The following is a 26,826-nucleotide window of genomic DNA, read 5'->3' as shown; positions in this document are numbered from 1 at the left end:
GAAAGTAATCCCCCATTTGTCCAATTCAAATCCTTAAGTTCATGCAAGCTCGATGCGTATGTAATCAAAATATGATGTTGATTACAGAAAATAAGTTAACGTGCACAAAACACAAGTACTGTACTGTGTATTGTTATTCATAGTTTGTAACAAATATGTGTTATTTAACTTACCAACATGTTACCCCGGCAATATATATAATACATAGGCAATGTATAAAATGTCGATTATTATACAGTTTGCTGGAGAATGTCAGGCATTATATACATTAACTGGGTATTATGGATAATGCCCGATTTTCATACTTTACCGGTAACATATACATATAAAATCTCGCAGACTAACCCCTAAAAAAGGATCAAAGGAAGTCAACTGTAAAATTCAAAATGCACTTTTCGTATGATATTTTTTTTCAATGAACCAACTAAATTTGGGTAAAAATTGATCAGATGGTCGTTATTTGTGTTTATTAAAAAGATGCACGGAAAGAAATTAACGAATGAGCGCCTGAACAGATTTTTTCAGAAATTGTACAGATGAACGGGAAAAGTATGAGTGGGCCCAAGTATTAAACTCAGTAACAAAAGGGTTTTTATAATTATCTCATTAAGGTTTATAATGTATATGTAGAAACATATTATGTAGATTAAAACTTGTAAAAATAATTTTAAAAAAGTTAAATGATCTGTTCTGTATCTGTTTAGTTATACAAATGAGTAACATAACATTCAGAGAATGTTTAGCATGTAGAGATAAAGGGATAATAATTGAGTAATTAATTAATAAAGTTAAGAGGTTTAAAATATTCTTTCTTTGAAGTTGTGTTTTACAAATTAGGTTAAGGACTCTTCATTTTGTTCTCATAAGAGCAGTTTTCAGCTATGTAAATATTAATTTAAGTCTCTAGGCCAAAGATGACCCGGCAAATCCCTTTTTGGTGACCGTCAAAAAGCTTCTCTGACATGGCCTGACCTCACTAATACAAAAAATGTTCACTGTTTCTTTTTATTTAATCAGTGCTCTGAATATAGACTGGTTGAAGTAGAATTATCTCTTGTTGAGCAGTAAAAAGTTATAAAATCGAATTTACTCTTCACTTATTACCAGAACAATACCAAAAAAAACGCAAATGAGGACCAAATCTTGATTGTTATGAGAGTTTAGTATTCATATCTTCTTATGAATTATTCTCCGTTTTTTCTACTATCTTCCATAGTTTAGAAGTATGTCTGTATGAATGTCTGAATGCATGAAAAACAGTCTTAATTGCAGAATTCTCCTGAAAATAATTATATATAGAATTATTCTATGATATTAATAATTATAATGTGCATATTTTGTGTGCTGGAGGGCCTGTAATATTTTCTAAGCAGCTGTGGACTTTTGAAATTTTTTTCGAAAAAAATTAATATCTGAAACTCCATTCTTGAGACTTTTTCCAAAAAAAAAATAATATTTGGAGCTCCATTTTTGACATTTTTTTCCAAAAAAAAATTAATTTTCTGTGGATAGCTATAGATTTTTGAAATTTTTATCCAAAAAATTTAATATTTGAAATTTAATTTTTTGAAAAAATATTTTTTGTAAATAACTATAGATTTTTGATTTTTTTTTTAAACATTCCAAAAATCAAGCCCTCCCCCCCCAAAAAAAAAATCTATATATATATAATCCTGCGGACGGTTTTGTTCTTATGGATGCTTGCAAATTATATAATATAAACATCATGACAACAAAGTAGTTATCCTCTGAAACATTCTTCAAATTGTGAGGAGTACCACCTTTCATTTTTAAATACTGGCAAGACATATTTTATAAAATTTCAAACAATACTGATTATGAGTGAGTTTTAGATTTCGATAAAATTATATCACCTGATAGCAAAATAGTGAATATTTAAAATAATGAAAGTTACAAGGAAAACACTGAAAAATTGATTGTACTATTACTAAAATACTACTTTTACAAGAAATTACTTTTACACCTTAAAATCAGTTGTAATACAATATCTTGAAGAAAAATTGCAAAAAATTGTAGACTTTTTCCCACAATATTTACACTATATTACAATTTTGTATTGCAAATTTTGAAGCTTTAGCTTTATGATTTTCCAGAAAAAGATACTATTACAAATGTTCCTTGGTCTCTCATTCACGTATTTGTTATGATTATAGATTTATTATCATTAAATGAAGCATGATTATTTTTCAATAGAGCATTTGAAGGAGACGCCATTTTGGGATCTCAAAGATGCTTTTATTCCGACACAAAATCTACATATTTACAATGAACCTTAATAAAACTCCATCAAATGCCTTTATAAATAAAAAAAGACTTAAAACTTACGTTGAATATTACTTGACGCTAATAATTAACAGTTATGTTTTAATTAAATAAGAGTAAGAGTACTGAACTCCTTAAAAATTGCTAGATTTATATCTATTTTTTTTTTTTTTTAACAGTTAGGTACTAATCGAAAGGTGTGATAATTAGAGAAAAATATCTTATTATTTCCACAAAAAAAGTTAATTTTTATCCACGAAAATTTGATTGTACCACGATGTAATAACATATTTTTGATACATTTTAGAGTAAGATATATAATATAACTAGGCGTTACATGAAATTTTTGATAGACAGTTACAATTAAGTCCTTTAATATGTTAGTCCCATTTTGACATTCAATGGTTCACTATTTTCCTTAATGTAGAGGAAAAAAGTGTTACCATTTTAATAGTTAAAAAAATTAAAATTAAAATTTGTAGAAAAGGGAATGAAAAAAAAAATGAATAAAAAATCAATTTTCAAATATCTTCAGTTGTTAAGAGGAAGTCAAGCTCTTCGGATCACTTTCCTCTGAATGGAGGGTGTGCTTCTGAAGACTTTTACTTCAGGGTTCTCTCTTTAGAGAGGTATCTTAATAGACTCAAGTTCAATTCAAATAATTTTTTACTGGGCCTTCCTCTACTCCACTTTGTGAGTGAAGGAAGTGAGCTCCATATTTAATTTATGGTTAATTTAGTTTATTTTCTGAAGTTTTCTTTTTCTTTGGCCCTTCTATTCGGGGATTTTTATCTGGAGAGTGAGACACCTTTTAATAGCGACTCAACAACAAAGTTATAAAAGGTACGCCGTTGTGTTTGGGGTTCACAACTCAATACGTCCCCCGTTGTATGAGAAATCTATTAATTTGCGTGTTCCTCATTCGAAGGCTACAAATCTCAAGACTATGATTCGGTTGTTTCATAGTAAATCTAATAAGAGACGAAGAAATATTTATGGTTTCAAATAAAACTTTTCAATTTTACTAGCAAATTCAAAATTTTACATTACTCATATCGAAAAATAAGCTTGCAAGTCTCGAACCTTATAATGTGCAGACATAGTACATTTATGAATGGCTTTAAGTGTTGATAGGTTCTGCAGTCATTTGTGTTTCTAACATACAAAGCTTAAAAACTTTAACAGATTGGTTCAAATAAAAATATGCCTTGACTCCAATTATGTTGTAAAATAAATACCCATTAATTTATCAAAAATATTACTAAGAAATTAGCAAAAAACAAGGTTATATTTAATTAAAATTGAAAATAGGTGTTTTTTATTCAGAGGCCCATGTTTTCAAGATGAATACATTTAGAAAGTTGAAAAATAGCTCATTTGATAGCTGAAGGTCATAACTTTAACTTAAAAACGCTTTCTATCATTGTCAATTTCAAAAAAGGCTGTGAAAGTGAGTTCTGTAACATATTGAAAAACCTGTTGTGATGAAAAATGATGTTTTGATGATAAATTCGACTTGCTTAACTCATATAAACTTTGTACATTTATAAGCCTATAATATTTGTCGTAGTTGTAATTTTATATGAACCTCACCTGGTATTTTAAGCAACTCTTTCATTTTGGAAAATATTTAAAATCCTATACAAACGTTTTTGAGCAAAAAATGATGGATTTACATAACGTTAATGAATACAACTCAGAATCAAGGTAGATAAATACTGAAAAGTTTTAGTAATACAATTTAAAAAACATTACTTCACTAATCCCCAATCAACAATTTAACGTTGATATAACGTTGTATTAACGTAAGTCTTAAGCTGTCTGCACGTCGTGTAAACGTTAATTTTGTTTGTTCTAGGGTTAAGTAGGAAAGTTGTCGAAGTGGTGTATTAACGTTATCTAATGGTTAAAACCAACTTACAAATAATGCTGATCGAACATTATCACCTAGTTGTGTAATGGTTGAGCCCAACTTCTTAATAACCCTATTGTAATGAAAACGCTTTCTGATGCACAGAATATTACGTACCACAATATTATATTTTATTCATTTAAAAATATTAGCATCATAATAATAACTTATGTATTCATAAAAAAATAATACATATATATATATATATTAATATAATATAAATTAGAAATAACAAGATAATCATGTGCCGAGTGTTTAATATGGTGTTTCAAAGCCCAGTGTTGTAAAAAGTTCTTGAGTGAGTTTTGCACTTCCCTATCCTCAACGTTAGAGTCGTTAGAGAACTCAATTTTATTTATATCTTCAATAATCTCAGGAAAAACACATTTACTTAATATTATTCCAAAATCCTATTCTGGGGCTCAGTATCCACCAATAACAATAACAATATGTTCTGAGTCCCGAATCCTCATAGATTCTTCTTGTTTCGATTCAAACTGTTCAACGTTGGCTACATGGTTTTCTTGTAGTATTTCTTCTCTCAATTCCATCTCTTGACAAACCCTCTTCCACTTCTTGCTGTAGGCGGGTGCGTTTACTAAAATCTACCATCATCACTTTCTCCTTCTAATTAATTAGTTGTGTCTAGGGAAAAAAGTTCTTGATATAGAAAGGGAGAGAAAACAAAAGAAAGAATAATAAGAAAGAGAAAGTGGTGATGGTAGATTTTAGTAAACGTACACTAGGCTTGTCTACCTAACCGCTCCTGTCTCATTGCTGAAAAATTCGTAAAAAATTAACTCAAAATAATAACTTCGCTTATAAATATAGTTCTAGAAAAAAAATATTTTTTTAATCACAACGAAACTAACCACTCAAACAATAACCAGCCAAATACTGAAGGAAATTGGGGGTTTATAAAAAAAAGCACCCTCCATTATTTAATGATGGTTCATCGGGAAGGGAAGAATTTACTGTGTATTTCTCCATAAACTTTTTGAACGTAGGATGACTACCAATGGATAAGGTTATATTACATGCAATAAACATCTTTGTGAGATCAAAGTTAAAGTCAGACTTGATATATTCTCGTTAACTTGATTTTATAGATGAATATACATACTCTTAATATGAAATAAGGATAATGAGTGGCGTGTAATTCTAGACAGGGGACTAAACGCACATTTATATCGACAAATCCGACAAGCCATCTGTTTCTCATTCGTTAAGTATTTTCCAAATTCCTGGGCCTCCATTTTCCGAAATCCAGACAGAAGGCGACGTTATTTTAGGCATTCTATTCAGTTCTCTGTCCACTGTCAGCTTCTAATATTTAATATTATATTAATATTGAATAATAAAGGTGGGAATGATAACGTTCTTGATAGAAGAAGATGTATGTTATTTAATCAATGATGCCACAAGCATTTCTTCCTTTCTCCTCGCACGCTTTTGTATTCTTACTAAAATTATCAACCTCCATTATGAATGATGCAACTAAAGAATAGCTTCAAAGCGACAGATAAATAGTAAGTGCGTTAGGAGGTACAAGCACCCGTAGAATTTTTGTTTACCAAATATATATGTTCGTCTATTTTGAAGTGTTTTAATCAAAATCAAAGAAAATTTATAATTAGGCTGGGAGATTTAGGCAACAGCATGTTTGCCTGTAAAAAGGTTTAACCCGTTTAATCTATCCTATACACACAAACATAAAGAAACTACATCATATGATTTTTGACTAGAGACTGAATATATTTCTTATATCAAAAGTACATAGTATATCAATAATAAAACCTCTTCATTCACATGAACTCATCCGAAGATTAGGGTTGCTACAATGCTCCCACCAGATCTGGGTCTAATAAAACAATAAATTAAAGTAAAATTTAACATAAAATAAAAGGACACAGAGTCCAAAATCATGTTTAAAATTAAAGTACATCCATGCTGAAGTTTGGAAGAATATCCCTAATACCATAGGCCGGTTTAAGTCTATCAATAGAAAAATAATCGACACGATGTCCCAGATCTAGTTCAAAACAGCGTGGGGACCTGGATAGCACCTTGAAGGGTCCGATGTACGTATGAGAAATCGCTGGACGTATAGGAATATTTTTTACGAACACATAAGTGGTGCTTTTGAGTCTATTGATAGTTGATCAGATTCTAACAGGAAGTTCCGAAATGACTCTCGGTGGGGCGTGTTTAATCTCCTGGAGCCTTTCAAACAGTTTTGTATAGTTAGGAGTATCCGACTCCTCTGTCAGGGAGAGTGGAAGCCTAGGGGTTTTTCCCAACAAGTGGTGAATGGGGAAAATGCACTCCCTGGAACGCTTGGTACAGAAGAACGGAGGCCAAGTAGGACAAACGGAAGAGCCTCGATCCAAGATTATCCCTCTTCGTACATTCTTGAAGACAATGAACTCTTCAAGTTACTGTGGAATCTTTCGAGGATACCGCTTGACTCGGGGTGATATGAAGTTGTAAATAGATTTTTAGATCCAAGGAGTTGCCCAACCGTTGTTGTGTCTGGATGAAGGTAACGAGGTACCAATTATTTAATAAAAGGACAGATCCATGACGAACTGGTGAAATGAGGTAAGGAATGATGTGGAGGAATACAATGAATGTTTAATAGGAACAATTATATTCTTATTAATACAAAACACTACTCTGATACATACACATAATATATAGCTATTTATACTTATAACGAGGTAAAGATAGTACTTTACAAACATATATATATATATATGCACAAGACAATACAAGAAATAAGAGAATAAGAGGGAAGGAGACACGAATACATTACAACCGTGTCCACAGAGATCCAGTAAATTAGGCCCCTTGATCCGAATGGATTGAAGTAGGCACTCCAAATCTATGAATAAACAGTAAATAAGTAAAAAGAAACACCGAAATTTAATAGGCAATGAATGTAGTAAGTATGTTTTTATTAACGCTATAGGTTATAAATGATTTAAGATAGGAAAATGTTTGTAGAAATAGTCTTTGATGAGGCCTATTATCTTTTGATGTACATTCTGAGACTTGACCTAAGAAGATAAGCAAAGTTTAGATAAAAATTCTTGAAACAGTTATTCAGTTAGATATTACCTTTCGCCACAAGGAGTAATACCACTAAGCTTCTATCATTTTTTGTCTGAACCTCAGAAATACAGAAAAGCAATGCTTACTAATCTGTAAATCAATCACTTTAATCAACTAGGCAGTTGTAGTGGATATCGCTTCTTAATGTGCTCTAAGAAAATATCAAAAACCTTATCCCCAGCGAACTTCTTCCGCCACATGTACTCAGGAAGATATGTAGCAAAGAGATCTCTTGAAGTGTTGGCAACACTTAGTCTTCGCATCATCCCTTTGACTCGACTCCACAAAGACTTAATAGTCTGACTATGAGCTCCTGTCTCAGGATCAACGAAGCCTATCTTATGCTGCACCGTGTAGTGTTGCATACCTAAGGAGTCTACTATTTTATGCAATGTCGCATCGTCGGAAATGACAGTGGTTTCAGGTAAGACGTACTCCGCAATAATTGGTAAAAGAGTCTCCGCAGTTCGGTCAGCTATCTCAATCAAAAAACAGTCCCCACCACCTCTCTCAATCCCCCCTAAAACCCAATGCCCTACTTGTTGCCTACCCTTCCGATATCTTGCTTCTCCGAACATAGACTGGCCAATCTCTACGACGCGTCCAGGACCACCTAATCTTACAGGATGGTCTATGAAGTAATGGGCACATATGCTACGGAAGAAATTGTAGCGATCTATGACTGTACACTTAGACAGGCTGGTCACTTCTACAGTAGTAGAAACCGGAGTTAAAAGGGACCAGTAATACATCAAAAAAATATTATTCCTAAAATTAATCTTGCTTTTCTCAAAGCAAGTCCCATATCTAAAGGAGTACACTTTCCTACACGATGATCGAGGACATCGATAGCAACGTAGTTCATTACGAGTGACTACTTTACATTTCTTCTCACATTCACAAGTCATGAACAATGGAATAAGTCCTCGGTCCTGAAGCCATCCAATTGCAGCTTCTTCAGAGACAACGGCGTTCAGAATATCAGAACGCATGTTAATACGATAAAGTTCTAAGAAGAGATGCCCCTATTGAATGAATAAGGATTTGATACAAAAATACAATCTTTGATGTACTTTCCCCGATCCAGGCTATTATACAATTCATCCAATCAGTTTAGTTAGTATTGTACACCACTATACTGCATATTATAGATTTGTTTATACAGGTTCTCTTGTCGATATATGATATATATTACTTATTAGTCATCTTTAATTAAGTGTCTTGAACCATCATGATCCTTGCAGAAACTGAATGAGGAATTCTAATAATTTGATATTTCTATCACTATTCTATATGTTAAGTTGAAGTACTTCTAAAAATTTAGATTTAAGACTATATTGAAGTTTATTTGATGTACTTGTAGCTTTTTCTCCAATTTTCAATGATCCCAATTTTCCAATATATATTCGATAGATCGGTGTATTTAGAATTCTTCTATAGAAATTCCGTATCTTGTTTTCTCTTCTTTGCTTCTTGAATAACAATTCAATAGTTAGGTTTGTTATTGTAGATGGCGCTTTTATTATACCGCTCCATAAAGATAAAATTCATTGTATTTTATGCCGCTCTTATAAGTATTAATACAATCTTTAATGTGGTATGCTCGATCCTGAGTATTATCCAGTTCATCCAATCATTCTAATTAGTACTATACTACCATGGTGATTATTTCGTATGTCGATAAGAAACTTGCAACGCAGTCTGGTTGACGTTAGCTGACAACTTTTTTCATGACGTCACAAAGGAGCCAAGTTCAGTGTTACTCATTACTGATGATTGATAATTATAGATAAATACTACAATCCGAACGAGAATAAAAAAGTTTTGAACCGCGTGGAAATACATTTAATTCATAATTATTTGGATGGATCTTTCGTAGGAAAGATTTGTATATATTCATCCCACTCCACCCATCATTTCTGTTAGTACGAATTCATAGTTTTTCTATTTGGATATCCAATTATCTTCAACTTCATGTTTAAGGGATCTCACCTCTCTGTATCTCACTCGGCGTATATCATCTCATTTAATGGAAGAATCCTTCGTTGTGCAGATGCACCTTCACATCCAGTTCTGTGATAGTGACTTGACCTCGTGAATCATTGCCTCTATGTTCAAGAATACATAAATTCCTTCAAATCTTCAACAGGATAATTGTATACTACTATAAGATCAACTAATGAGTTCCATAAAATGACAGAATAATCGATTGAAGGATCTAGTGAGAAACAGGGAGATTTATCATCCTCAATCCACTCCTTAATTGAAGTTCTTGAGTCCTTTTCTTCCTATGTTAACTTTGCTTCGTCTTCTATTATTAGAAACCCATTTCATTGATAAGTGTATATTGATGCATATAACGCAAAAATATATAGTCTATATGGATATATCCTGGACACTTTAAGCCTCACCCCCTAGTTAGGGATTTAATTTCTTTTGAGTCCCTTTTGTGATCGGAAAACAAGTGGAAGATTATTCTAGACTTTAAAGATAATGTGCATCTCTTTTCTCGATAGTTTTATCTGCAATGCAAAGCACTACTATTGCACATAAATAGTTATTGGAAACTACTAAATAAATACTAGCTAAAAGATATAAGTGACTTCTCAACTTTATTTATTTCAGACATGCAAATACTATTTCGTTATTGAGATTTTTGTCAGGGGATTAGATACTTCAAAATCATTCCTATTATTAGATAAAGAACTATTATTGGTTTGTATTACAAACTATTTCAAGCTATGTAAATGTGGGGATGCTTTAGAAAACTTGATTTCCCTAGTATTATTAAAATATATATCTCTCAAGAGAGAATAGTCAAAATCACAAGGAAATAGGGCTTATTGAAGGCATCATATTCGGTTAATGAGGTCTTGAATAAGCGGTCCATAATATCCACTTATACTTATGTATTATTGATTTCTTCACAATACTGATGATTATATTTATTTGAAAATGTATGATCTGAACTATTTTTTTTTATTCAAAACAATTTTTAGTCCTTTTTTTAAAATTAATTTTAGTACCGTAATTGTAGGAGGGTAAAAATTTACAGTAATAGAATTGTCTGATAAGAAAATAAAATACTATTATATGATGTATTGATACAATTACTTTTATAAATTTGAATTTCCTAGTCAATTGACTCCGCTGTGAAGTCATCAAAATAGCCAGTACAATTGTAAACAAAAGCAAATATATTTATTATCAACACACCTTATATATAGTCTAGAGTCTTATATACCTTGAGTAGAGTTAATATGTCCTAGCAAAGATTAAAATCATGATATCTACTAGAAAAATCAATAGTTGTAGTAGGGATTACAATCCTATTCTCTCCAAGGACAAATTACAATTTTATTGAGGGAGATAATAGCATTGAATATTTGAAGAGACTGCGTGTTTTCGAAAATAACACGGAAAAAACACTGATGAAGGAAAATTTGGAAACGTTTGTTTAATTCATCTTCAATGGATTCTCGAAGTTGTTTATCTAGGTCTGTGAATTCATACCTCCAATGTATCAAGCCAAGTATGAGAACCATAAAAATTGACTTATAAGCTCTTTCAACGAATTTTTATGTGTTATTTTTCTAGTATGATCAATGACGTTTGAATATGAAACTACGTCTGTAATAAATAATAATGGTCTTAAGTGATATTTAGCAAAGAATACGAATATCATAACTATATATTCATTCATTTCAATTTAGAATGAGAATCCAGCTACCACTTCATTAACTTGTAAATACATATTTTATGACGACAGAAAAGGCTCTAAAAACAATTATTCGACACTCACGTAACTATCTAATTTGGTTAATTTAGGAACGCATAGTTAGAGCCAACTGGGAAGGTTGCAGGCCATCAAAGATTTCAGATGCCTTATATTTCTCTTAACTATATTGTATTTTAAAAGTTTGGCATTTGTGAAACTGTTGTGTCGATTTAACTCAGGTTTTACCTTTCAATTAAAGTGAAATACAATCTTTTTTATTTCTTTTGATTATGGTTGGTATTAGCCACTTCTTTTGATCATAAATACACTAATATTTTTTCAAAGGCCCTTAAAAAGTTAGTGTATGAATAAAATATATTTCATCAAATTAGTAATTTCAATCGTTATTTTCGGCTTATGGATGTTTAAAAAAGACGTAACTTTCAAGTTGTTTAGATCTAATTCCGTAGGAAAAAATCAATAAAAAAATCATAAAGTTACATCTATCAATTTGTGATAAAATAAATATGTTTACTTATGATTATGACAGCATAAATATGATATATTAGTTATTATTTTAATGTTGAAACATATCAAACATAATACACAAAAACAATTGGATAAATGAAGCGACACATTTTTAATTTAGAAGTGTTTTTCATATGCTTAGATCAATTTTCCTTAATTAAAGACAGATTCCATGTCCTCTAAGAATTAGTACAAAAATAGTTTATCCTCAACAGGAGATCCTTGAATTTCAATTTCTACGGGAATGATGGCAAATTGAAACTATATCTGAAGAAGAAAACCAAGCTAAGCCTCAAAAGAGAAGAGTCGCTCCTTGTCCAATATGACTAGTCCAGTCAAATGATATTGTAATTAATAACAGAAAATTAAGTGATTAGCACTCATTCCATTGGAACCGCTGTCGTGTTTGTTTATTTTTCTTTTCTCTTATTATATATTATATTGGTGAGATATATTTTATCAGTTTAAAAGAATCTTGCCATTTTTCCCTGACACCAGTATTACGTTGGTCCTTATTTAGCCAACTGCAGTCCAGTTCCGGTTCAGCTCAGTCCTATAACTTATAAAGTTCGGTCTTTGATAACATCACACAACTTAATTTATTATATTTCTAATCAATTCTAGAACTGACAGTCCCAAGGATCCACGGGCTTAAGGGTATGTCCCAAGGACTGATCCTAAGACTAGAAATATTGAATAAAGACTCAGACAACAATACTCATTGAGTATATATTAAATTTCTTACAACCCTCGTCATACCTTGGATTTTAAAAAATATGTACCCTACATTGCTAATAATTGCTTCCTATGGCCGTGAGTTACATATATTTTTTAATAAACCTTGTCATATTGAAAAAAAAAAAAAAAAACCCCCCACATAATGATTTAATGCTATAATTAATATGCTCGATAGATTTAGTCCTTTATTTTTATGAAATAAAATATTCATAAATACTATGAAGAACAATTTCCAATCTATCTACACTGTTTTTGAGATATGACGTATGAATTGAATATGTGGTTATGAAAAAGAAAAGTCCTAGATATTGGATAAATCATTGTTCTTATCCTAGTCAATGAGAGACTTTTTTCGATCTTTTTTATTCAGAAAAGCTGACTTTTGTTTAAAAAAAAGAAGTATGCAATAAAAAAATAATAAAGCACAGACATACTATAAATACGTAAAAAATATATGTACTATAAAAATTTCTTATAAAGATGAATGTTCTTTGAAACAAACATTATTTGTAGTTTTGAAAAAGCAAAATCATTATATAATATATAAATATCTTATATAATATATGAAAAATAGTAGTGTGTGTGTGTGTTTGAGACGGGAACTAATACAAATAATAGTTGTAGAATAATATGTAGTGGCAGACCGTTACACAATTAAATAATTATAATTTCTTTTTAATTACTATTTTGGAAAAAAAATAACAAATAAAGGATAAATCCCCATTTAGGAAAACACTCAGGTAATCATAAGTAAAGAATCTCTCAAGCAATAAGTAATAAAATAATTGGAGGGATTGTCGTTCGATATTTCTTTTTATCCTTCCTTGGCACGAAATAGTCTGAACTTTTTTGAGGAAAAAAAAAACACACAAAAAAAAAAAAAAAAATTTAACAGACTAGAAAAAATATATAAATGTACTATAAATATTCACTTTACATAGATATGGATTTTTTTTTCTTCAAAGAACCGCACAAATCATTAGTAGTATCATCACACTTAAATTTCTTTATGAGCACATGAATAAAAGAGATAAAAGTTTGAATTGATGAAAGAAACAGAGGTGAGGGAGGGATAAAAGCTGCTTTGAAAGCAAAAAATAGAATCACATATAACTTTGTGGGTCAATGAAAAGGTATCACAGGATTTAAAGGTAAAAAAAAAATAGCAACAGTTTTTCTTTAATCATTCATAGTTTCTCCACCGTTTACTAAGCCCGGAATAGGAAATTCTCTCTCTCGCCCAGAAGAATGTAAGGCAGATGAAGAATTCCGAGATCTACTTCGACGATGAGGCTGATCAGTTTCTATTTCCTCTGTTATTATATCACTATAAAGAAAAAAATATATATGAATGATAATTGGATAAGTGTGTATTAATAATTAGGAGGGAGAGGTAGGTACTAAATACTACATATTAGTTAATTAGTAGACCTTAAAAGCAAGGAGGACCATGCAAACAAAATAATCATTCAATCAAACTATCTAATAGAGTGTTTTCATTTGACGTCAGCTATATTGGGATTCTAAAAAACTAAATTAAATAGGAATAAAAACATTTTTTTTTCATTCAGATGAAGGAAAATTGTGAATTACTCCTCCCGTGTATTTGTATGTCAAAATGGGACCAACAAATAAAAGAATTTGAAACTTATATGGTCTATCCAAAATATATGTATTTAATTTATAGCTTAATTATACCTCAGACCCTAATTTGTACAAAAATATGTTATTAGTTTTACCTAGAAAAACAAGAACGCGTTTATTTTATGTCTAGGGTGGCAAAGCTTTTTTTTGTCTGAAATGTCTATGGGAATCATAAAAAATATTAATCATAAGTTCAAAACACTAATGGTAGACTCAAAATAACAATATTTTATGTTCACTGAAGTAGAAAAGCTATGTCCATTGTGATTCATATCAATCTCCTCTTAATTCCAGATGTAAATATAGATGAATTAAGTCATAACTAATTATTAAAATCAAGTATATATAACTTATGACCAACTCTTAATAGTACAGAGTGATTGTAATAAAATTGCAGATTTGTAGCACGTCAATCCAAGATGAAGCTAGAATAATATTTCTCTAAATTGAACATGGAATACGTTTTTCAACAAACTCAAGTTCATTTGAATGAAAAAATGATTCTGATTAATCCTTTGGAGTCACTGCAAATTGTTCTTTAAGTAGGTAAAATTCACCGCCATATTTTTAAAATTAGGAAATTATATTTCTTAGACAAGATTTGGGCCAAATTAAGTCAAATAGATAAAATAAAGTTTTTAAACTATAGTTAACACTCTCGGGTATCTCAATTTATCCAAAAAAATTGAATTCTAAGCCTATAATTCACCGTTTTATCTCTGTAATATTACCGGTTATTTTATAAATATAAATGATTGAACCTTTAAATATATGATTCGTGTATTTTTCATAAAAATAAATATATTTTTTTAAATAATCCCCAAAATGTAGGCAACATTGAAAAAATACATTGCTACCAAGAATAATAGAAATACTTTTAACCTTGATTGCAGGCATTTCATTGCGTTAAAAATAATATCTAGCTCAAATATCCACTTAATTTCAAGTACTTTAAATCCATACCAAAAATGTTTTGCGCGTGTTTGTCTTAATTTTTAGTTGCAAAGTATTCATTCAGGGATGAATATTAATATTTATGGGTGCTTGCAGGCAAGGAGGCTTTAGGTCCCTCCAAATTTCAAAAATTACCACTGAATTAGCTTAGTCGTGTTTCTAGGATACTTATCCTGTGGACAACTATACTCCTTCCGAAATTACTATGACCTATTGGAACAGAACACTAAAATTTCATTTTTAGCGTTCAGCACTCATCGTTCAACAAAAAAAATATTTCCTTTTATTGAAAGCTGTTGAATTTTGCGTACCGTTCACAAGCCCGATTTTATTTAATAGAAGTATAAGCTTTGAGCCCTTAACATGCGACGTTAGTGAAAACACTCAATAGTACACAGCAAGGGATTTTAATTATATTTAATAACATTTGATCTAAAGATTAGTTAGGTAAATGTAAAAATGGTTTACTCTGATTCTCAAAAATATGTTTCTATGCTGATAGTTATCCAGGGAAATAACCTTGGTTGGACATCTTAAATTATATATGTAGCAAAAATAGATAAAAATAAATGATGGGGATTAATTACCATTATTATCTTATCGAAATATTAATATATAGTTATGTAGAACTTACATTAAATCTTTAGCTCCTGCGGGAGAACCATGCCCAGGTGGGCCTCGAGATCGACTTCGATTTAATTGAGCCCGGCGCTCAGCTGGAAAAGAAGTTTCATTTTAGTTTGAAAGACATGATAATTCAAATTCATTAAAGATTAATGAAAGCACAAAGTAAAAAACAAGAACAGAAAAAAGGGTGTTCGGTGATTTTACATAAATTTAAAGGAAAAGTATTAAAGCTGCCGAGCACAAGTTCAAGTTCATCTCAACTCACATCACCAGATTGAATTAAAAACCACCAAAATTAAGCTTTACTCTTTTTACACGTTAAAAATATGATTATTAAAAAGCACGCATGATGAAAAGGACTTTTTCAAAAAATTAAATAAAAGCATAACCTCATCATTCCTTCATCAAAAATGTTTCCAAGGTTTTAATATATATAGTGTCCACGGAGTTAAAAGGTTGTTAGTTATGCTGTTGATTAATAATTAACATTACCAATACATTTCTATACCTTGATGTTTCATAAAAATCAATCCGTGTATGCAAAGTAAAAACTTAAATAGACTTGGTAGAATGATTTAGGGAGCACACTAATTTGGGAATTCAGAAGCTCGTCAACAGCTTGTCGAGTACATTCCTGTCAACTTTGTCTGACAGAGAAGTGATAAAATTTATTCTTATTCGAATCAACTTTACCGAAAGAAATTTATAATAAGGAAATCAAGTGTAGAATATCTCACCTCCAGCGGCTCTTGGGGCTCTATTACGTTTCTTATCTCTATTGAAAGCAGAGCCCGTTTTTAAGGCTTCTAAGAGACTGTCCATAACACCTTCTTGATCGTCAGGAGCGTTAAAATCAATAATGGCTCTTTTCTTAGCGGCACGTTGAGCTCTTTCACGGTCTTGTTTTTCACGAGCCTCTCGTGCACGCGCCAATTTTTCCACAGCCAACCGTTCCTGTGTTATTGAGTCGAAAGCATCCTGATAGTAAGCATTCAAAAAATCAGAAAAAGATGTGGTGATGGTGGTTGTGTAAGCTTTTTTTAACCAAACTTCATTCAATAATTCATATAAATAAACTTACTTTAAACTGGTCCTTAAACGTTTTTATATCACCCATAAATTCCTCCATTGTATACTTCATCTTGTCAAAGACAAAATAGTCTGAGAGGTCATTATAGAGAGTACCCATTTTATTGGACATTGCTTGAAGGATATCACACTGACTCCTAGCGTCTGCACAGAAATCACCCATCACTTGCATAAAGCTAAACAAGAAGAGACAATCATCAATTGCAGTCAAAACTTAAACAGTTATAAGTTAAACATACGTATCCTCAGGTTCCTGTGGTACGCGTGCAGCATTTTTAAGATCCATTTCTAAATTCTTGACAGATGAATCCATTTGTTTCAAAATTTTAGAAATGGACTCTTGTGAGACTCGGGCCGCGCTGTCAAGATGTATTAGCTCATCAGAAAAATTAAGAAGTTCCGGATAATCTCGTTCAACCAATTCTACCAAGAAGTGAAGGAGGGTTCCTTTGTTTTCTCGATCCTTCGTATTGCTTAGCTATAAAATAAAAGGAAAACTTATTGTTTGAAGAATATTTGATTTATAATCAACCCACTTTTGGTAAATAGCTGATATCAAAGCCGACGGCTTGAGCATTCCTCGACCCTGTGTTCATTATATTTCCGATTAATAAAATGATTTCCAAAACTTTAGCAAATTTTCGACTCTTCTTAATTTCCTCACAAGCAGCAGTTGCAGCTACAATATCTGGTTTACAATCTTGGACGAGTTCAGGGTAACGTAGTTGAAACATGATAGACTTCAAGCGAGGAACAAGGCGCTTTATACCACAGATGCTTATTGCAAATTGCTCTGCTTCTGCGAGTGAATCATACTCATCCTCATATTCTTTCAAACGATTTAGTTGATCTGGCGCAGGTATGTATTGAATAAGAGCCTATTAATTTGAATAATATGATGAATAAGTGAAGCAATGGACAATGAAATGGGCCATCAATCAATAAATTTATCACCTCTAACAAGTTATCAGTAAGGACAGAAGTATCACAGCGTAAAATGCAAATCCTTAAATCATCGTAAGGTATGTGTTTTAATGCACCTCCAAGAAGAATCGAAAGATTTTGAGAGGCTTTAGGATCCAATACTTTAAGTTCTTTGGTTTTCTTTTTTCCCATGTTTCCATTTGATGTACTATCTGGATTGTCTGAATTTCGAATAGGAGGTTTTGTACTAAATTTATTCATTAAATTTTCGACCAATGTATCGGATGCAAGTCTTTCCTCGTCAATTTTGGTCCAGAATGCATCTTTAGTTAATTTATTGGCTGGTACCTGAAAGAGACATTAATGAATAATAATGATAATAAATAGAAGTTAAGAAATTAGGAAAGTAGAATAATTTTTAACTTACAGACTTCCAATTAGTACGCTTTGTAGGATTGTTCATGGTCCATTTTTTCTTTCTTTTCATACCTAACTTGGTTAGGATGTCATCCTGACTTGGTTGCTGAATGGGAGCACATGGAGGAGGAGGGCCTGGAGGCCTTGGTCCGCCCATTCCTGGTGGTGGAGGAGGGGGTGGAGGCCCACCCATTCCTGGTGGAGGAGGAGGTGGTGGTGGCCCACCCATTCCCGGAGGAGGAGGAGGGGGTGGTGGAGGCCCACCCATCCCTGGCGGAGGAGGAGGTGGTGGCGGTCCACCAATTCCTGGTGGAGGGGGAGGGGGAGGAGGAGGTGCCGGACCTACTCCTCCCCCATTGGGAGGTTTAACAATGTCACTCAGTCCAGGAGGAACAGGTAATTTAGAAGGAGAACCACCACCCGATCGCATTACTTCTTCCAGTTGTTCAATTCGAAGTTGAGCCTGAAGTAACTTAGCTTCTGTCTCTTGTTTTTGAGTTAGTGCATCTTCAAGAGTGGACTTCATTCCCTCGTTATTGCGCTCCTCCTCAAACTTTGATTTTTCAACCAAGTTGTCAATTAGAGGTTCGACATCAATCTAAAAAAATAAACAATTTAATTGAATTTTTCATTATTTTGTAAATATATTTTATATCAAGAGCCTGTAGCAAAACTGTATAAAATACGCAATTCTGAGAGAAATCGGGATTAAATTTTTCCAAATAAATATATGTACTTATACTTAACTGTGTAGCAGCGAACACTTTATAAAGGTATTTAATAAGATATTGGACAAATATGAGGAATTGATATCGCATATTAATAGCGAATGAAAATATACTTTTTGACAGTTTTGCTCAAGACATGCAAATGAATATTTAAAGTATTTAGTAACTCACTGAAAATCTTCTTGTCGCTCGAAAATCAGGGTCACAACCATTTTTGTGTAATATAATTTGGGAGACACATTCTTCAATTAACTTGTAGTACGCCAATCGTACATATGGATCATCTCTAATTGTGAGAAAGTGTTGAAGTATAGACAAAAAGTAAGGCTCGGCCGGTGTATCTAAAACAATATTTTTATTTAATTCAAAGCATTCATTCACATCATCAAGTTCCAGTCTAATGTTATCGAATCTTTGAGCAAATTCATCGAAATCAGTATCTCTATGTTCATAGAACACATTCAATTGTAAAAGGAGTTCCTCTGATGCATTATCCTCCAAGGTCTGTGGGAAAGGACATCATGAACATGCTTAAATAGCTTAATCAATAAATGATTATGTACTTACATCTAAAACATCAATGAGACCAAAACGCATAAATTCGTTTCGTAGATGCAATCGAAAGTCCAAGTCCTCTGGACTTGTGATAATTGCGTTGATAAGAATAAGACAATTTGTACGAAGTACTTCATTTGAGCGAATTAACAGCCCTTGTACAATAGGCTGAAATCTGTCTCTACCCTTCATTTCCCCTGCAATTGTTATGGCCTCTAACGTTTTCTCATAACCATCAGGAGGAACCATACAAACAGCAGCCATTAACTTTGCTGCTTCAAGCATTACTTGTGGTAAATTAGGGCTAAGAGAACGAGCTAATAGTGTCAGTGCCTCTTTGTGTTCAAATACATCCTTTAAGCCCACCTTATTATTCATGATGGCTTTTAGACACTTGATGCACTCATGTTGTACTCTGACCCATTTGTCATCACTGCAAGTAATATAAAAAAGAAATATTCAATGTAAGGTTTTGAGCTATTAAATAATATGCGTTACTTTGAACGAAAACATTCTTTGAGTAAGGAGAGCACTTGCTTGAGACCCTTGGTTCCGAACTCTTGAACCCATTCTAATGAATTATTTGTGAGAGCCACTCTCAGAGATTCAATACAACTATACTTTTTTTGAAGACTCATGTCTGTATTGCTCAGGTACTGTATATAGTCTGTAGGTGAATGGAATTGAGTCCGAGCAATATTTCTTGAGTTCATTGAGAGCATATCTCTTTTTTTATTGAGTGAGAGCATGAGAAGGGGTTGCTTCTTCTCCTCACTCAGGTTCATATTTTCCAACATTTTCTCAAATTCCACATGGATTTCGCTATCTGATAGTTGGGAAATAGCCGTCCAACTTTCTTCATCGACATCATTAAAGTCACCAACGGAATTCGGACGGACTAATCCTCCAATGGGCGGGCCAATAGGTGTTCGACGGCTCTTCATGCCCCCGAAGCCAACTACCTTGTCCAGCTATAAATAGAAGGGAAGAAAATAATATATAAATTACTGTTAATCATCCTTAAAAATAAAATAATAAATATTTCAGGTAAACCCCTTCTAAAAATAAAAGTACCCCTTTCACATTATTAAAAATAAAATTCTGTAGGCTCCTTTAGATGGGGAGAAGAAGGAAGGGAGGGTTATTGCTACATATCTACATATCAAAAGCATATTAATATACATTTATAAATAAAACAATCATGACCCAAGCAGTTGCCATCATTTTCAGGACCCCCCCTCCCAAGGGGCTTCAAATCACAACTTGAACAACAAGAAAAAAGAAGCTGTATCACTTACGAAACTTGGCTTCCGTTGTAATGACATTTCCCTCATGTATAATAATATATATTGTAGAGTAATCAAAAATATTGCACAAAAAACTTTAGTTAGAGGAGATAAGACATGAAGAATTGAGATTACTTATCTCTGAGTTGAACAGCACTATATACATTTAAAAATAACTATCCCACTAAGCACACACGCAAACACATCTCGATCCTCGAGTTCTCGAATTAAAACTAAAGGGCGGATTCAAAGGAAGAAGAAAAATAGTAAAAATTTCTTTTTTTTTTAAATAACAATAATAAAATAAAAGAACCAAAGCGAAAGTTAAAAAATAAAAATATATAACCATTGCTGGTTTTCTTCCTTTCTCACACGCACATTTTATAATAACCACACAACCACCACGGGTTTGTTAAATATATATAAATTTCACGTCAAGAGTAGTCGTAGTAGAACCAGCGACGTATACAAATACTAGTCGTAACAATTGAACACTTCTATGTATTATAATAGCCAGGGAATATTTTTTTATAAATATTAATTTATTGTTCATACCTTACCCCCCCCCTCTCTGCCCCCTAATATTAAATATCTGAAATAATTAAGTATTTATTGATCAAGTCAACGATAATTAATTTTCTATGAAGCTCCATAGATTACTTAACATCTGGATAGACACTACACACGCAACCTATTTAATAGAGCCTAGCAAATAGATCATTCTTCTATTAAATAGTAATTGTAAAAATCATAAACGTGCAGACAGGAACTCGCTCCATCGTCCATTGAAGTCCCTCGTTTTATGATTTAGGTAATTAATCACGGAGCTGTGAAAAGACAAAATATTTCATCGGAAAATTTCCTTTTTGGGGGGGTGAAACTTGAAATTACTGAAATATAAGTATTATGGGGCACATTATAAAGTTCAAATGCCCAGAGTTATATAGCTCATAAATACATTGTCACCATGTAATTGGAATAGATCAAGATAAAATGAATGTATCAATTAATAGTTGGTGATTAGAATTACTAATGTTATAATTAGGTAATATATTTTAAGACGGAAAAATTGCAACTTGTATAATTTCTTATACAAATTAAAACTTTGTAGACATCGCAACTTGTACACAACATATGTATATATAAACTAGGGATGGATTTCGAGTATAGTTTTTGGAACCGGGTAGACGCAGGTAATTTGTAGCCATATAGCCTTATGTAACTAGAACAACCTTCCAAAGTACAGAATAATGCATATATGCAACTAAGATACACATGAGTGATGAGCATAGGCGCCGCAACCAGGACCACCTTAGCCTAATGCCTTAAATAATAAAATTTACAAAATACAAATTTTCTGCCCATTAGTGGGCCCCTAAATTTGGCAGGCTCCTGGGTTACAACCTAAAATAATTTTTTTTCACAAGTTTGACCGAAAAGTTTATTTTATTATTAATAAAGGCCAAATTTGAGACTTTTGTTTTTAAATTTTGGATTTGATAATTTTTTCAGGAGAGCAAATTTGAACGAGTAGCAATTTTGCGTTCAAATTAAAGGGAAGTTGAATTTTTTCTCTCGAAAATTATGAAATATAAAAGTTTATAGAAAATAAGTTTTTTATATTATTGTTTTTATTATCAAAATTCTGCAAATAGTGGGATGCCACTGACTCATCCCCAATTTAATAACACATCAATAAAAATCAAAGATGATGCACACATACATAGCGAAGGAATAAAAAAAAAAAAAAGTATTCCTGCATACTGTAATACTAATAATAATAACGAAGTAATATGAAACCAAGGGAGGAGATCTTTTTATTTTTCTTAGCTTCTTCTTCTCTTCTCCTTAGTATTACTATATTATTTCTTACAAGTGTGGGATCCTTACTTACATACATGCATAATATAATGAATTATGATTTAATATGTGCAGGAGGTAAGTACATACATAATTTAATTTCCATTTGAGGAAGTCAAAAAATGATATATATTTAATATACACACAACTTCTTCTTCTCGTTACCGCTTTTCCTTTGCTCAGACTTCTACTAATAATAAGAAATAAATATCCTTAATATCAGAAATCGAATATATAGAAGTACTTTAGTATTTACTACCTTGACACAACTATAAGTAAAGAGGGGATGTGGGTAAAGAAAAAACTTAATATAGCGATAAGAAAGGGAAAAACGGTTGATGAGTGTTCTCTTTTTTTTGTTAATCATTTAATAAGTCGTGGTGTGTTAACATCTCCCTCTAAAAGAAGAATTCTCGCCTATCTCTGTTGTAAATTGATTGAAAAATGCATAATAAAATAAATATATATGAATTTAAAAATAATTATATTATTTTCCCTGCAGTAATGCTATTTTCATGTAGAAGGTTCTTCTCTTTATAGGAGTAACTCATTTTCTCGCTCTATGATCATAAAAAAGGTAGCTGATATTAACAAAGGTTAATCGCACTCGACCAACAAACCCATATCCAGCAATGAATAGTGATGAAAATCGTGTGTATTTTGGGTATGTTAAAAGAAGAAACCGAAAATTGACATGATAACTCAGACAATTTGAAGAAAGTTTTGGATCACTAGCTATGAGTTTAAACAGTTTTTGTAAGGAAGCTCCTGTATCAAATCAAGTATAGAATGCAACGACAAATACAAGAGAGATGACTAGCACGCACGTGAGCACGGGTCATCCCTAAATTGTAATTCATATCAAAATTATAATTTTAGGGGAAAAAATCATGTTTATGCCAAGAAATTCAAATATTGGATCGTTTGTATAGGGTATGTTCAAGAAAGATTCAATAGGCGGCTCGTGAACTGTTTTTGAAAGTGAAGGACCAACAACTGTTATTTAAACAAAAACCAGATCATTTTTTTACTGCAGGATGTAAAAACGAAATCCAGCACTTTTGATCCATATACTTTAAATTAACATAAAATAGTCATTTTGTAATCCTTGAGAATATATTTAACTCAATTTAGCAACTGCCAGTCTCTATTAAGACCTCGATTCGGATCCTGAAACGCGCATATGCATTAGAAAATAGAGGCTAATCTACTTTCTTGGATGAAGTAATCGATCAGGGACTTCTAGGTGGTGTTAATACCTCTGTTGACCTTTGACTCAAGGTAGCTCAAAACCAAAGTAATCCATCGGATTAAGATAGGGTGAGCTAAGAGGCCAAATATCCTCAAACATTCCTATCAGTACTCCTGGAGCCAATCCTGAGTCGTTTTGGAGGTATGGCAGGGCAGCAGAATCCTATTGCCGGAGACCCATCAACAGTATCGGGCAACCATCTTAAAATCTCATGTTGTTGACTCCATAGCGGTGATTTGAATACTTAATGAAACGTTTATATGGATATTTCGCCGGGGAAAAAAAAATCCACAATTTAACCATCATATATGCCGAAAAAATACGGAAATCTGAAGCACTGGATTTGTTGTTGTAACCTGTATGTGATTATTGTAATCTATCAAAAATTAGGATGGTCAAGGTTATTCTAGTTGCACAGCTCCTGGTTAACCAAGCTTAGAGATTGAGTAGAAAATGAAAGCCTTGCCTTTAATGCTTTCCGTTTATTTTTAAGCGCCAAAAATGGGGTGAAATGAACGACTAGTGGGTGGGGGGAAAGATAATTGATCCGTTTATACTTCAGTCCTTTTTTGGTTTTGTTTCACACTATTTATATTGTTCTCCTCGACCTTGTACAGGTAAAAATGTTTTCTCATAGATGAAAAAATCCTGTTCAAATTAAGTTCCTCAAGTGAGAGGAATTTTTAAACAAATACATCGTGAACCAACTCCGTCTGATTGTCAATTTGTTCTTTATATGCGGCAACACAATAATTATTTTATTTGTTACATGGTTTTTCCTCCAATTTAATCAGCGATTACATTATTGTCTTATACAAAAATTTGCATGAACAAATTTTATCAGCTTAAAAATGAACGAATGGACGCATGTGCAAGAATTTTTTATATAAAATGAACGGGAAAAGTGTGAACACGTCCAATCCTGCAGTCAATGAGACATATTATGTTATACACAAAAAGTAACTTGTTTACACGTACAAGTTGAAACCAGGCTAAGAGCGTTATTCGTGACATGAAACATTTTTTAAAGATTTAAATTTAATACCTAGAACATACATACATTTGAACGGCTATAACTATAAGGGGTTTCAAAATTCCCTGTAAGAGGGTATCGAGAACAGACTATTAACACTATTAAATATCTCGAATGACGAGCAAAGTATGTGTGTGAGAAGTACTTGACAACCAAAGCAACTGACTCAAACCTATCTATCTATTATCCAGTCACAAGGAGGTAATTGACTCTAATGACTACTACTAAACACATGTACATCAAGTATCTTGCAGTTTGAGAAAGTTGAAATTTGTATTTGCTAACTACAATAGACCCCACATAAGCCAGAAGACCGACAAAATATGTCCGATATTATAGAAATCAGTCTTATCAAATTAATTATATATATCATTTACTATAACTAATTCGATATTTTCATAACTCTCCATTATAAAAGAATATCCTTATAAAGCGTTAACGCCTTAATCGGCTTGTAAATTCTAATGTAGTTCTAATTTACAAAAATGTAATAAATAATTAATTATCATCCCCCTATAAGAATAAATGTATGTGCATCGTCAAGGGCTCCGTGCGAGAAATTATACATTTGGTTGATTATATTTATAATTATAATAATAATTTATGCTGCAGGATATAAAAATGCTAAGGGATCTGAAGTGATGAAAAGGTTGGAAATCACTGCTTCAGATGGTCACTATATTTATTAGGGTGTAATTTGTGACTCTTTTGAAAATAAAAATGACTAATTGCTAATAAGTATTCCGTGACACATTATAAAGTTCAAATGCCTCCAGTTACCTGTACTACTTCTAAATAAGTAATATTAAAAGATCAAAATGAAATGATAGTAACAATATATAGTTGGTAATTATAATGACTGATTTTTTAGTTCAGTTATTCAACCTTCCTTTTCCTCACTCCGGCGCTATAATAACATTTTTATAAAATATTATGTGGCATATAAAATACACACAACCAAATGTTTCATTTCTCATTTCTCATATGGAGCCCTTAACGATACATAACAGAGCATAAGGGATCCTAGAAACCTCAGTTGGAAATAACTGTTGTAATTAAGTAGGGAATTATGGCATTCACAAATTGCAATTTGTACAAAACCCCAACTCATATACAAAATATACAATGGAGCGTTTTCATGTAACGTCAGTATTGTTGATGTCAGTCATTTTGGGGCCTACACAACAGGGTTTTGTAAATACAAAACCCTGTTTTCATTAAAACTAAAAGAGATTCATTGATATGTACATATTTAAATGTCAAAACGGGACATAATATTGATAGAAGAACTTAAGCTTTACTGTCTCATCAAAAATCTATCTCTCTAATACCTATTTTTATTATGTATCAGACATTAATATGTAATAAAAATATTCAATTATATCGTTATACAATCTTATTTCCATAGTATGGACAATAAATTATATACCGAGTGTTCCATTAAAATCTCAACACTTTGAATTTTAAACTGCAAGAAGATATAATTTATTAATTAACAAAAGAATTTCAACAAAATTAATACTATAAATAAATGTGTGAGTGAGCTCTCTTAATAATTAATGTAACCACCCATAGCGGCAATGGTGGCTTCCTGCTGCGGACGTAGTCCTAGTGCTGTCTGAAAGTAGCTTTGAGGGTCTTGGGGTGTTTGGATATTGGACACTGCAGGACTTCCCCTCAGCTTGCACCCATAAGGTGTAGTCAAGGGAGTTGTTATCAGTAGGCAGTTGGGGGGGGCAAAGGTGTCAAAAATGGTTCATAAGAGTCTTACAACCTAGGAGATAGGTTTATCTTATTACTGGTGTCAAAAGTGGCCTCTCCACCGTCACAAGGGTTTTCCAACCTTGTGATTTTTCGATAGCTCTCTGGATAGTCGGGTGCAGAACCCCGAGATCTCTTGCATGAACCCTCATGAAATAGAGGGAATTGACCTTATTTCTCCCCAACGTTTCGGACTTGCTGACAGCGTAGATGGAGGTCCTGGATATGCCCAACTGCTTGGAGTACGCGAATGGAAATTCGCAGATCCCGTTCTTGAGTCATTTTGTCAACTTGTATAGATATATTTGAAGCAACAAGAGATCACATTGTCAATTGTATAAAATACATTTATTGTGTACCTATAAATGAGAATGGATATACTGATGTAGTCATAAATTGTCCA

General features: G+C 32.3%; 2 protein-coding genes and 1 long non-coding RNA gene across 13 annotated transcripts in view; 1 reads left to right on the top strand and 2 right to left on the bottom strand.

Annotated features, from left to right (window-relative positions):
* Positions 1 to 7,135: 7,135 nt before the first annotated feature.
* Positions 7,136 to 9,878, bottom strand: LOC121120140 (uncharacterized). 2 transcript variants are annotated; one of them, XM_040714981.2, is made up of 3 exons: positions 8,505 to 8,791; positions 7,316 to 8,447; positions 7,136 to 7,254 (listed from the first exon to the last, which is right to left on the bottom strand). In XM_040714981.2, the coding sequence occupies exon 2, from the start codon at positions 8,299 to 8,301 to the stop codon at positions 7,420 to 7,422; it is 882 nt and encodes a 293-aa protein (XP_040570915.1). In that variant the 5' UTR covers positions 8,302 to 8,447; positions 8,505 to 8,791; the 3' UTR covers positions 7,136 to 7,254; positions 7,316 to 7,419. The 2 variants fall into 2 exon arrangements, with proteins under 2 accessions (XP_040570915.1, XP_071745179.1); XM_071889078.1 differs by having other exon boundaries at positions 7,316 to 9,878.
* A 656-nt stretch (positions 9,879 to 10,534) lies between these two features.
* Positions 10,535 to 12,429, top strand: LOC139905626 (uncharacterized). Its single transcript, XR_011780550.1, has 2 exons — positions 10,535 to 10,841; positions 10,907 to 12,429. It is a non-coding gene; the product is annotated as an uncharacterized lncRNA (long non-coding RNA).
* A 172-nt stretch (positions 12,430 to 12,601) lies between these two features.
* The window catches only part of dia (diaphanous related formin 1), a 30,693-nt gene continuing 16,468 nt past the window's right edge, over positions 12,602 to 26,826 (bottom strand). For 5 of the 10 annotated variants that reach the window (XM_071889072.1, XM_040715747.2, XM_040715743.2 and 2 more), the window contains 11 exons: positions 19,730 to 20,202; positions 19,244 to 19,664; positions 18,848 to 19,180; positions 17,959 to 18,546; positions 17,562 to 17,879; positions 17,144 to 17,485; positions 16,847 to 17,085; positions 16,600 to 16,783; positions 16,256 to 16,496; positions 15,526 to 15,607; positions 12,602 to 13,620 (listed from right to left, as the gene is read on the bottom strand). In XM_071889072.1, coding sequence (XP_071745173.1) covers positions 13,473 to 13,620; positions 15,526 to 15,607; positions 16,256 to 16,496; positions 16,600 to 16,783; positions 16,847 to 17,085; positions 17,144 to 17,485; positions 17,562 to 17,879; positions 17,959 to 18,546; positions 18,848 to 19,180; positions 19,244 to 19,664; positions 19,730 to 20,202 — 3,369 coding nt within the window. In that variant the 3' untranslated portion in view covers positions 12,602 to 13,472. Of the gene's footprint in view, positions 13,621 to 15,359; positions 15,424 to 15,525; positions 15,608 to 16,026; positions 16,206 to 16,255; positions 16,497 to 16,599; positions 16,784 to 16,846; positions 17,086 to 17,143; positions 17,486 to 17,561; positions 17,880 to 17,958; positions 18,547 to 18,847; positions 19,181 to 19,243; positions 19,665 to 19,729; positions 20,203 to 20,529; positions 20,918 to 26,826 lie in introns of those variants that run through there. The other 5 variants (XM_071889076.1, XM_071889071.1, XM_040715746.2 and 2 more) reach the window with 4 other exon arrangements.

Source organism: Lepeophtheirus salmonis, chromosome 6 (genome assembly GCF_016086655.4).
Source record: "Lepeophtheirus salmonis chromosome 6, UVic_Lsal_1.4, whole genome shotgun sequence".
NCBI lineage: Eukaryota > Metazoa > Arthropoda > Copepoda > Siphonostomatoida > Caligidae > Lepeophtheirus > Lepeophtheirus salmonis.
This window is presented reverse-complemented; position numbering and strand designations above follow the sequence as displayed.

Excerpts from the sequence above, each read along its gene's own strand:
- LOC121120140 (XM_071889078.1), bottom strand. The coding sequence starts at position 8,301 with ATGCGTTCTGATATTCTGAACGCCGTTGTCTCTGAAGAAGCTGCAATT.